The sequence below is a fragment of the Salmo trutta genome, chromosome 31, assembly GCF_901001165.1.
Source record: "Salmo trutta chromosome 31, fSalTru1.1, whole genome shotgun sequence".
Lineage (NCBI taxonomy): Eukaryota > Metazoa > Chordata > Actinopteri > Salmoniformes > Salmonidae > Salmo > Salmo trutta.
The window spans coordinates 10,424,780-10,436,698 of NC_042987.1; the positions used below are offsets into that span (position 1 = coordinate 10,424,780).

General features: G+C 41.7%; 1 protein-coding gene across 4 annotated transcripts; it reads right to left on the bottom strand.

Moving 5' to 3' along the window:
* Nucleotides 1-650: 650 nt before the first annotated feature.
* Nucleotides 651-11,683, bottom strand: dhrs1 (dehydrogenase/reductase (SDR family) member 1). Of its 4 annotated transcripts, none has more exons than XM_029725154.1 (13): nt 11,582-11,683; nt 10,755-10,830; nt 10,459-10,600; nt 8,466-8,507; nt 8,101-8,151; nt 6,818-6,964; nt 6,451-6,594; nt 6,180-6,259; nt 5,847-5,979; nt 5,478-5,621; nt 4,347-4,416; nt 1,971-2,051; nt 651-1,384 (listed from the first exon to the last, which is right to left on the bottom strand). In XM_029725154.1, the coding sequence occupies exons 4-13, from the start codon at nt 8,487-8,489 to the stop codon at nt 1,248-1,250; spliced, it is 1,011 nt and encodes a 336-aa protein (XP_029581014.1). In that variant the 5' UTR covers nt 8,490-8,507; nt 10,459-10,600; nt 10,755-10,830; nt 11,582-11,683; the 3' UTR covers nt 651-1,247. The 4 variants fall into 4 exon arrangements, with proteins under 4 accessions (XP_029581014.1, XP_029581012.1, XP_029581011.1 ...); XM_029725152.1 differs by having other exon boundaries at nt 11,604-11,674; XM_029725151.1 differs by having other exon boundaries at nt 11,530-11,671.
* Between the last annotated feature and the right edge of the window lie 236 nt (nt 11,684-11,919).

The window sequence follows — 11,919 nt, forward strand, 5'->3', positions numbered from 1 at the left end:
TTTTAATGTTAAACAGTCTTATTTATCCACCATATTTGATGTGTACAAGTTTATCTGATGGGCCCAGCTACAATGTAACCTATCACGTTCAAGTAAAATCAACGATTTTAATTGGCTGATGCGCATTTTGAGATGGAGAAAACTTTTACCCCTTTTTTGTAATATCCAATTGGTAGTTAGTCTTGTCCCATCGCTGCAACTCCCCTACGGACTTGGGAGAGGCGAAAGTCAAGAGCCTTGCGTCCTCCAAAACACAACCCTGCCAAGCCGCACTCGTTCTTGACACACCGCTCGCTTAACCCGGAAGCCAGCTGCACCAATGTGTCGGGGGAAACACCGTCCAGCTGGCAACCGAGGTCAGCTTGCAAAGACACAAAAGAAATCCCGGCCAAACCCTCCCCTAACCCGGATGACACTGGCCCAATTGTGCGCCGCCTCATGGGTCTCCCGGTCACGGCCGGCTGTGACACAGCCTGACATCGAATCTGGGTCAGTACTGACGCCTCAAGCAGTGCGATGCAGTGCCTTAGACCGCTGCACCACTTGTGAGGCCGGAGAAACGGTTTCTAATGTTCGCAAGTATGGCCCCAGTTTGCTAGATGAGTGAAAAGTAAAGAGCCTGCTTCACAGACATAACAAATAGTATCAAGTTGGTATAGGAATGTAGAGAATTTTATTTACTTATCAGTATTACAAAATGCGCTCACATTTGCTTAAGTATTTTTAAATGCAGAAAAACGTCACAGCTGGAATTTCTCTTCATACGATGAAATATTCAGTATAGTGTTATAGTCATAACTTCATTTTTTTATTTAGCATACCTTCATTTTGATCACCTCAAAAATAGCATTTTGTCAAAGAAAGTTATCAGTCCTTTTGTTTTGACTGTTAAGGTGAGGACATATCATAATGGTTGGAACAGAGAGAATGGAATGGCATCAATCACATGGAAACCATGTGTTTGATGTATTGGATACCATTCCACTCATTGGTTTTGACATGTACTGTATGGGGCATTTCCCAATGTACGTATGTCAGTCAGAGGCAATAGACAAGTTTAATCACATACAAGCTTATAAACTCTTGTAATATTCATAATACGGTACATTCAGTACACTGGTGCAAATCCTTCTTATGCATATGAACACAGAATTATAAATGATTTAGTATTCTATGTATAGGAATACCATAAATGTACATTACTGCAGTGTCAGTAATCTGTGTGTCACAGAGGAGTTTGGGGTGGCTCAGAAACGTCCGTTGGTGAGGGTAAGAACAAACCGAGGAACCCGGAAGAATGAGGGTACCATCGAGGAGAGCCAGGAAAGATATGGGACCTGGGTCAGGAGGAATTTAAGGGAGGTGTAGTCAGTCACACTGCGGCCTGAAAGAAAGAGGGAGTAGTACGTAAAGGATTAAGACAGAGTGTGTTGTGTAGGCCTATGTACAGTCCTGGGGGAATAATAATAAAATGTATACACACTACAATAGCTAGGTTTCCATCCAATTGGGGACAGATTTATGTGAATATTGTAAAATATATGCATATTTTCCCACTAGAGGTGTTGCCATCAAACTGACTTGTTGCAGATAAAAGGCTGTGCATGATGACAGAGTGCACATAAGTTCCAATGCACTGAATAGAAGACAAGTTAAATGGGTTTCCATTGCATTTTCAACTCTACCGATGGTTTTGTCACAAAAACTGTTGCAATAAATAGCAAACTTGCCCAATCTGGTTTTGGCACATGCTCTCTAGACAAGAGTTTGCTGATTAAGTGGACAGCGGGTTATATGATGGCATATGGCTTAAGAGCAATATCATTTTATATGATAATTGGCAGCCAAGCACCACCGACCATCATGTCACCAGCATTCAAATAATAGCCTACCTTCGATATTTAGCCTATTGGAAATGTGCATGATCACCGTTCAATTAACTAAAATTAGTGATGGGAGTGATATTTTACCGTCAACATCTTGTATTCCGTATCGTCTAGACAGGTCACAGGTCATCAACACTTTTCCTGACAGCGACATCAGGTTTTTATCTTCAAATCATAAAAAGAATGCAAAACACAAATAAAACTTTGGAATGACAAATCTGCAAATCGAAACAGTAAAGGTGAAAGCCCAGATCTAAAACAATGTACTCTTCAAAGGATAGTCAGTCAAAAGGGATTTTCCTGTGTTTACATATACAGTTGAAGTCAGAAGTTTACATACACCTTAGCCAAATACATTTAATCCTAGTAAAAATTCCCTGTCTTAGGTCAGTCAGGATCACCACTTTATTTTAAGAATGTGAAATGTTAGAATAATAGTAGAGAGAATGATTTATTTCAGCTTTCTTTCATCACATTCCCAGTGGGTCAGAAGTTTACATACACTCAATTAGTATTTGGTAGCATTGCCTTAAACAATTTAAACTTGGGTCAAACGTTTCAGGTAGCCTTCCACAAGCTTCCCACAATATGTTGGGTGAATTTTGGCCCATTCCTCCTGACAGAGCTGGTGTAACTGAGTCAGGTTTGTAGGCCTCCTTGCTCACACACGCTTTTTCAGTTCTGCCAACAAATGTTCTATGGGATTGAGGTCAGGGCTTTGTGATGGCCACTCCAATACCTTGACTTTGTTGTCCTTAAGCCATTTTGCCACAACTTTGGAAGTATGCTTGGGGTCATTGTCCATTTGGAAGACCCATTTGCGAACAAGCTTTAACTACCTTACTGATGTCTTGAGATGTTGCTTCAATATATCCACATAATTTCCCTTCCTCATGATGCCATCTATTTTGTGAAGTGCACCAGTCCCTCCTGCAGCAAAGCACCCCCCACAACATGATGCTGTCACCCCCGTGGTTCATGGTTGGGATGGTGTTCTTCGGCTTGCAAGCCTCCCCCTTTTTCCTCCAAACATAACGATGGTCATTATGTCCAAACAGTTCTATTTTTGTTTCATCAGACCAGAGGACATTTCTCCAAAATGTACGATCTTTGTCCCTATGTGCAGTTGCAAACCATAGTCTGACTTTTTTATGGCGGTTTTGGAGCAGTGGCTTCGTCCTTGCTGAGCGGCCTTTCACGTTATGTCGATATAGGACTCGTTTTACTGTGGATATTGATACTTTTGTACCTATTTCCTCCATTATCTTCACAAGGTCCTTTGCTGTTGTTCTGGGATTGATTTGCACTTTTCGCACCAAAGTATGTTCATCTCTAGGAGACAGAACGCATCTCATTCCTGAGTGGTATGACAGCTGCGTGGTCCCATGGTGTTTATACTTACGTACTATTGTTTGTACAGATGAATGTGGTACTTTCAGGCGTTTGGAAATTGCTCTCAAGGATGAACCAGACTTGTGGAGGTCTACAATTATTTTTCTGAGGTCTTGGCTGATTTCTTTTGATTTTCCAATGATGTCAAGCAAAGAGGCACTGAGTTGGAAGGTAGGCCTTGCAATACATCCACAGGTACACCTCCAATTGACTCAAATTATGTCAATTAGCCTATCAGAAGCTTCTAAAGCCATGACATCATTTTCTGGAATTTTCCAAGCTGCTTGAAGGCACAGTTAACTTAGTGTATGTAAACTTCTGACCCACTGGTATTGTGATACAGTGAATTATAAGTGAAATAATCTGTCTGTAAACAATTGTTGGAAAAATTACTTGTGTCATGCACAAAGTAGATGTCCTAACCGACTTGCCAAAACTATAGTTTGTTAAGAAGAAATTTGTGGAGTGGTTGAAAAACGAGTTTTCATTTAACCAAAGTGTATGTACATTTCCGACTTCAACTGTATGCATGCATGTATCCACACTGAGTTTGCAATAATACTGTAAAATTGTGAAAATTATGGTCTCGTCTAGCTCAGTTGGTTGTGGGTTCAATTCCCATGGGGGCCCAGTATGAAAAAAGAAGTATGAAAATGTATGCACTCACTACTGTAAGTCGCTCTGGATAAGCACGACTGCTAAAATGTTTACACCTTTAGTGTAAGAGCTGTATGAAATAAAACACCTGAAATTTCAGCTTGTTTGACTGAGTGGGATTTTTGGACGTCATGGTATAAGTTAATAGACCAATAACAAAGAGTTTGCCATCCTCTCTGCCAATAAAATCATTTTTTCAGGTTACACAACCCTCCCATTAGGCTCATCCAATTAGACCCCTCTCTCAGGCCACTCCCAGACAGTCATAGCTAAATTCTTGCTTGAGAAATTGTATTTTGCTTAGAAGCTACTTTTGTTTATTTTTTTCCCATTTTAATAAAAATGTGGCTTTATTATCAACTGTAGAAATATAATGGTGCATGGCCATGTACATGCTGTAGCATAATGTACCTTTCGCCAGCTCAACAATGCACTTCCCACTCAGCTCTGTGGTTTCTCCATTGGCAAAGAAGGCTCTGAACTGAGAGAAACAGGGAGTTATGTCATTTCCACAAACTCAATACAGTAAGAGAGAATAAGAACTAGTAAAGCCTATGAAAATGTATAATTTAGCAAATAATCTGGTTAATGAACATGGAGAAAACTGCATCAGCCTCTCAAACCACCCATACTGAATGGCAATACTCTAATCAAGGCATAAAATGAACACCCGCCATCAGCCAAATGCAGGTAGATTTAAGTATTGGAAGGTAAGAATGTCCAGCCATGTTGGCAGTTGGTCAATTTGCCAGGCTCTACAGTGCGAGCATGACATTTGCGAATAAAAATAGTCAAAAGTCAAGTATGAGCACATGTGTATATTGCGATTTATAGTAGAAAAATGCTGCAGTACCTGTTTTCAAAGTATTTCTGCTGTTTTCTTTCATAGCTGCTAGTCACACAAAGAAATACGAATCCTATATCCCCCCTCACGCAGCAACACCGCCTGGATGGAGAGCTGTGCACTCTGAGTGAAGTGCTGATATATTCCTTTTTGTAGGCGCTGCACACAGGCATAAAAGTTGTCTAATTTACTCGAAAGTCTACAAAGTGAGACTTTGTCTTCGTGTTTCTTGGTGTACAGTTTTCCTTCCATCCCTCGCCTCGCCCTTACCTGGGCTCGAACCAGGGACCCTCTGCACACATCAACAACTGCCTCCCACAAAGCATCGTTACCCATCGCTCCAGAAAAGCAGAGCAAGGGAAACAACTACTTCAAGGTCTCAGAGCAAGTGACGTCACTGATTGAAACCCTATTAGCGCGCACCCCGCTAACTAGCTAGCCATTTCACACCAGTTACACTGGCTATTGATATAGTTTTGTTCAAAAGCTCAGGTTGTTTTTCAAAGTTAGTTTGAGTCTGCTGCTTTAACTGATAGCGGAGACGCCCTAGTCAGATCCCATCTCACACACACACACAGTGGCCCCATTACCACGGTAACCTCCCGCCCTTAAAGGGTAGATTGTTTAAATCTACCTGCCACAGTGGCTGGTGGACCAAAAAGTAAATTTTAGGCGCTGACTAATGGTTTATCATCTACCTTAGGATCAACGCCTGGTGGAGCATCCTTCTCAATGATGAGTTGAGACACCAGCTCTGTCTGAACTGCTCCCGGCCACAGGCTGACAGAGGCTACTCCCCTGCTTCTCAGCTCAACTGCTGTGTCTGCAGCTAGCCTGTCACACTGGAGAGGATATGGATTAGAGTATCAGAGCTGAGATAAAAACAAAGCATAAAATGCACTTGTTGAAAGTTGAACAAACTAATACACGAACTTGAACTTAAAAGATGGAGTGATATGTTCAAGATCTGTGTTACTTTGGATGACTACAGTTATTTCACACTAAAAATAGGAAATGTCATTGAGGTGAGCAGATAATTAATAATTAGGAGAGATGGCAGAACTCACCGCAGCCTTACCAACCCCATACGACACATTGAAGAGATACCTCAACCCTCCCATAGAAGAGATGACCACAATCAAGCCCCTGCCCTGTGCCACCATCATCCGTGAAGCATACACTGAGCAGAAATAGTGTCCCCTGACAGAAATAAATGCAAAGTGTCAAAGCTTACAGATAACCAAAGCACTGTTATCTACTTATCTGCTACCGACTTGTGAGTATAAGGTGGAGTGGACTGTCAGAAGCTGAAAGCGGTCTGCCCATCAGAACAAAGAGACTGAAACACTGCAATAGGGTGCAGTTCAAAGTAAGACCTTACTAAACTAATGAGAGAGTACCTAAGGCCAGTGTTGTTTATGGAATCCCATATGGTTGGATCGGTTTCCCAGAACTTCTTCCCCATGTTAGTGAAAATAGCCTGAAATAACATTAGAAATCATCATCGTCATTAGTCATAAATACTTTTTACACTTTTTTGATAAGGTGATTGAAATTCCCTCTCCATACACTAATGTCACTTCAAACAACCAGTGTTGTTTTTACAAACCCTGTCAATAACTTATTGTCATGTAGTCTATTGACAGTTTTCCCTGCAACGATGTCACTGACCTGTACACCAGCATAGGCGTTGTTCACTAGGATGTCCAGTCTGCCATCCTGCTCACGTTGGATTTGATCAAATAGATATTTTAGGTCTTCATCACTTGTAGAATCACATACAACTGGCACACAGTTCCCACCCCTCTCCTTCACCTGCCATTGAGATTGGAGAAGGACAGTGGTTAATTAGTCTTCAACCAAACAACAGTGGTCAATATGTCGTCTAATTGTCTCTCTGACCCCCCCCCCCCCCCCCCAACAACAGTATTCAGTGGAAATATCTTTCAGCCTCGTTTGTCACCTTTCTCACGAGACCTCCATTAAGCTTTTATGTGTACTAGGGACATTTAGTACACATGAAAGTATGAAAGTTCACCTGAGCAGCAGTTTCCTTCAGGGTCTTCTCCTGTCGGCCAGTGATGTAGACAGTAGCTCCTGCCTCTGACAGCTGCAGGGCAATGCCTCTTCCAATGCCACGAGAGGCACCTGTCACCAAACACACCCAGCCTGAGAGGGCCATTAGCTGATGAGGGGAAAAAGGGAAGGAAATGAAAATGGATGGTGAATTTAAGTCGTGATGTTTGAAACTGAGCCTACACTGGAGGAAAATACGATTAAATAATAGGGGGATATAGCGCCACCTTTTGACAACGTATCGTGGGTAACGACGTCATTCTGGACCTCAGTATGATACCGTATTTAAATACAATTAATGTTACATTATGATAAGAGCATAATTTGGTAAACCAGCGGTTGAGCGAGAAAGACCAAAACACGCTTAACATATCGCCTTAACTAAGATTTGGTTGGTTACCAAACAAGAAAAATAACACAACATAGACTCTAAACAGGGCTTTACTGCCTTTTACGTTAAAAAAAACGTAGCATTTTTCAATCACGTCCTAAAATAATCCTGTACGATTGTTGTTTTACCTCTTATCAGTTTCAAAACGTTGGCGTAAACAGTTGCTTGAGACTCCTCTTGTATCGCCAGTCGATAATGGTGGACTGTTTTGAATATGTACATGGCCAAGTATATGCACTGATATGGAAATCAGCCCATGTAACCACGCCTCAACTACCATAATGTTCATAATATGAGCAACTACATTTAATTATACTGTACAATAAAAGTGCGTCCAACGACTGTCTTGGTGTCTTTGGACCATGATAGTTTGTTGGTGATGTGGACATCAAGGAACTTGAAACTCTCGACCCGCTCCACTACAGCCCTGTCGATGTGAAGCCCCAAAAGGGTTCTACCTGGAACCAAACAGGGTTCTTCAAAGGGTTATCCTAGGGGGACAGCTGAATAACCCTTTTAGGTCCTAGACAGACCCTTTTTTTCTAAGAGTGTACTGTAAAAGTTTTGCAGAGGATAAAGTTGGATATTGAAAACATGTTTCATTACATTTCTATTTGTTTCCATAGTTACCAACTAAAGTTAATCTGCATCATATTCTTACATTTAAAACAGATCAAGCAATGGAAAAAACAAATCTACATAAAAAATTTTGCACATCTGCATACAGTAATTGTTTCATAATTCACCCACAGAAATTACATGCATAGAAATACTGGGAGTATATAAAGGCCCATTGTTGTATTTGTTTAATGATTAATAAAAGTGGTGTGATGGGGTAGATGCTCATCAAGGACCTCTGAGCACAGAAGGCGATCTGGAGCGTAGTGGCCCTCTCGAAGAGTCATCTGAAGTGAAGAGAATCAGCGCATTACAACTTTATACATTTGAGATTTAATAAGTAAACTATAAAAGGACTTTCTTGAAGAAACTTTGTGGACTCAGCTGGCTAAAAGTATTTCCATGGTACTAGTTGAAGAATTTTGTAGCAGTTATATAGCTTAGAGATGTCTGTCATATCATTCCTGCAACAAACAGTGTTAGAAATGGATGTAATTGGCAAATCTCTTCCTCTTCTTTGCAATTGCACACGTGTGTGAGTTTGCGTGAGCGACAGAGAGAATGAGCAAGAGAGAAATGGAAGAAACTTTACATGACTCACCAAGGGAGGTGTCTGTTGAATCATTTCACAAGAGTTTTGTAGCTGAAAAAAAAGGTGAGTTAAAATTGGATTTGATTTGCTTTAAGTTATTAGAAGCGGTGCCGTTTCAATTGGATCTAAACTCAGCAAAAAAATAAACGTCCTCTCACTGTCAACTGCGTTTATTTTCAGCAAACTTAACATGTGTAAATATTTGTACGAACATAAGATTCAACAACTGAGACATAAACTGAACAAGCTCCACAGACATGTGACTAACAGAAATGGAATAGTGTGTCCCTGAACAAAGGGGGGGTCAAAATCAAAAGTAACAGTCAATATCTGGTGTGGTCACCAGCTGCATTAAGAACTGTAGTGCATCTCCTCCTCATGGACTGCACCAGATTTGCCAGTTCTTGCTGTGAGATGTTACCCCACTCTTCCACCAATGCACCTGCAAGTTCCCTGACATTTCTGGGGGGAATATCCCTAGCCCTCACCCTCCGATCCAACAGGTCCTAGACATGCTCAATGGGATTGAGATCCAGGCTCGTCGCTGGCCATGGCAGAACACTGACATTCCTGTCTTGCAGGAAATCAGCCATACTGCTCGTTCTGTGCGTGATGGCAGTGTCATGCTGGAGGGTCATGTCAGGATGAGCCTGCAGGAAGGGTACCACATGAGGGAGGAGGATATCTTCCCAGTAACGCACAGCATTGACATTGCCTGCAATGACAACAAGCTCAGTCCGATGATGCTGTGACACACTGCCCCAGACCATGACGAACCCTCCACCTCCAAATCGATCCCGCTTCAGAGTACAGGCCTCGGTGTAATGCTCATTCCTTGGATGATAAACGCGAATCCGACCATCACCCCTGGTGAGACAAAACCGCGGCTCGTCAGTGAAGAGCACTTTTTGCCAGTCCTGTCTGGTCCAGTGACGGTGGGTTTGTGCCAATAGGCAACGTTGTTGCCGGTGATGTCTGGTAAGGACCTGACTTACAACAGCCCTACAAGACTTCAGTCCAGCCCCTCTCAGCCTATTGCAGACAGTCTGAGCACTGATTGAGGGACTGTGCGTTCCTGGTGTAACTCGGGCAGTTGTTGTTGCCATCCTGTACCTGTCCAGCAGGTGTGATGTTCGGTTGTACCGATCCTGTGCAGGTGTTGTTACACGTGGTCTGCCTCTGCGAGGACGATCAGCTGTCCGTCCTGTCTCCCTGTAGCACTGTCTTAGGCGTCTTACAGTACGGATATTGCAATTTATTGTCCTGGCCACACCTGCAGTCCTCATGCCTCCTTGCAGTATGCCTAAGGCACGTTCACACAGATGAGCAAGGACCCTGGGCATCTTTCTTTTGGTGTTTTTCAGAGTCAGTATAAAGGCCTCTTTAGTGTCCTAAGTTTTCATAACTGTGACCTTAATTGCCTACCGTCTGTAAGCTGTTAGTGTTTTAACGACCGTTCCACAGGTGCATATTCATTAGTTGTTTATGGTTCATTGAACAAGCATGGGAAACAGTGTTTAAACCCTTTACAATGAAGATCTGTGAAGTTATTTGAATTTTTACGAATTATCTTTGAAAGACAGGGTCCTGAAAAAGGGACGTTTCTTTTTTTGCTGAGTTTACTTATACTACACTCTAATAAAAAAATAGTTATTTGGCTGTCCCCAGAGAACCCTTTTTGGTTCCAGGTAGAACCATCTGTGGAAAAGGTTCTACATGGAACCCAAAAGGGTACTTCAAAGCGTGGGCACAGCCGATGAACCCTTTTAGGTTCTAGATACCACGTTTTTTCTAAGAGTGTAAGATCAAACAATCATGGGCAGCTGAATAGCATGTCTCTTGGGAAATCCAGTCTCAGTGAGACCTGATGCAGAGAAAAAACGTTCATGATCATCAGCATAGCTAGTACAACCCTACTGTAGTTCTTACAAAGCTGGTTAGTAGGAATCTATACACATTGAAGATCAAAGTATCAAACATCAACATTTTGCACACAACTTACTGTCAATGAGTATGGATTTAAGGCGGGGTGGTTCTGCTCTCTCCTTTCCCTGGGATGTTGCAGAATAGGTCACTGGTAACTGAGTGGGTGGCCAAGCACAGCTGTAGAGGCCACGCATCCGGTCAATGACGTGTTTCAGGAACTGTAAAGACAGAGACAAATCATGATTAACCATTACCTAAGGTCTTCACTAAGTTAGGCTTAGCCTAGCAAGTACATTGACTATGCTGTCCCTCAGCAATTTGGCAGTCAGACACAGAAGGAGAGCGATAGACAGCAAAGAATAGGCTATTTACATTTTTTAGTCAGCCGGCTGGATAACTTCCTTCCCTTTGTTTCCTCCTCCATCCTGTCATCCAAGCTAGAAGATTCCTGCAAAAACAGAGAATCAAGAATTGACAAAGGCAGTTGAGATGTGTCACGTTAGAATGTGTGTTGAGGGTAAGCAGGGACTGGCAAAATATGGTATTCTCAAATACAAAATACACAAAAATACAAAGATCTCTGATAAATCAAGAAACTCACATCCAAATTGGGTAAAAGTTCCAACAATTAGTCTAGCTTAATGTCTTACCCACACAAACAGTCAATCAATGTTTTGTGTATTCATGTATCATATCTCTCTCTCTCTCATACACACACACACACGGTTGACATGATGACAATCTTTTCTGTAAGTTATTGTGATCATAATCATCATCTCTCCCCTGCTTTCTCTCACTTACAGATAGATACACACAGTTAGCATGACAACGTTGACATGACAATGTTTTCTAAGGTTAGTGATCATATCTCTCTCTCTCTCTCTCTCTCACACACACACACACACACACACACACACAGACACGCACGTATTTACTATAACTAAACATAAATCAAATGTCTGCTAGCTAGCTACAACCAAGGTCTACAACAGGTCAACATGAAAATGTAAGATGTCCATGGAGGATTACAAAGAGCTAACATTAGCCAGCTAAATTAGCAAGTACTGTAGCTAACTAACGTTACAGTAGCTAGCTAGCAAATCTTTCCTTGACGTTCTTCTCCCCAACAAACCGCCACTTAACTTACAAAAGTTAAACAAGAATGCAGGAGAACAGGGACTACCATTTAGCAGTCAAACCTTTTTTAAATATTTTGTGTACATTTCAAGAAACTGTCGTTGTTTTCCAGCTGTTGTTGTGTGCCAAAAAGCTCCCCCCTGCCAGAATCCCCCCCTTCGCGTGAACGCAAATGTCGGTTTGATCACGGTGGAGGCACTAGTAATGTCTGCAGTTTTCGGTTTGGCTATTTGTTTCAAGTGTATTAGTCTATAAATAAATATCTTTGCCAAGATTCGTCATCTCTCCCATGTCTTATTCGACTAGTAGTTGTTCAGAAATGTTTATTGCTTGCCTACATTTTACTCACTCCTCTATGTTTAATATATCACACATACATGAATTATTAATTTCGGATGCC

What these genes read in the sequence shown, in the direction of transcription:
- dhrs1 (XM_029725154.1), bottom strand. Translation starts at nt 8,489, where the DNA reads ATGATTCAACAGACACCTCCCTTG. An exon ending in ATCGCCTTCTGTGCTCAGAG is followed by an intron (nt 6,965 to 8,100) that starts GTCCTTGATGAG and finishes TCCCCTCATCAG; the next exon opens with CTAATGGCCCTCTCAGGCTG. An exon ending in TGAAGGAAACTGCTGCTCAG is followed by an intron (nt 6,595 to 6,817) that starts GTGAACTTTCAT and finishes TCTCAATGGCAG; the next exon opens with GTGAAGGAGAGGGGTGGGAA.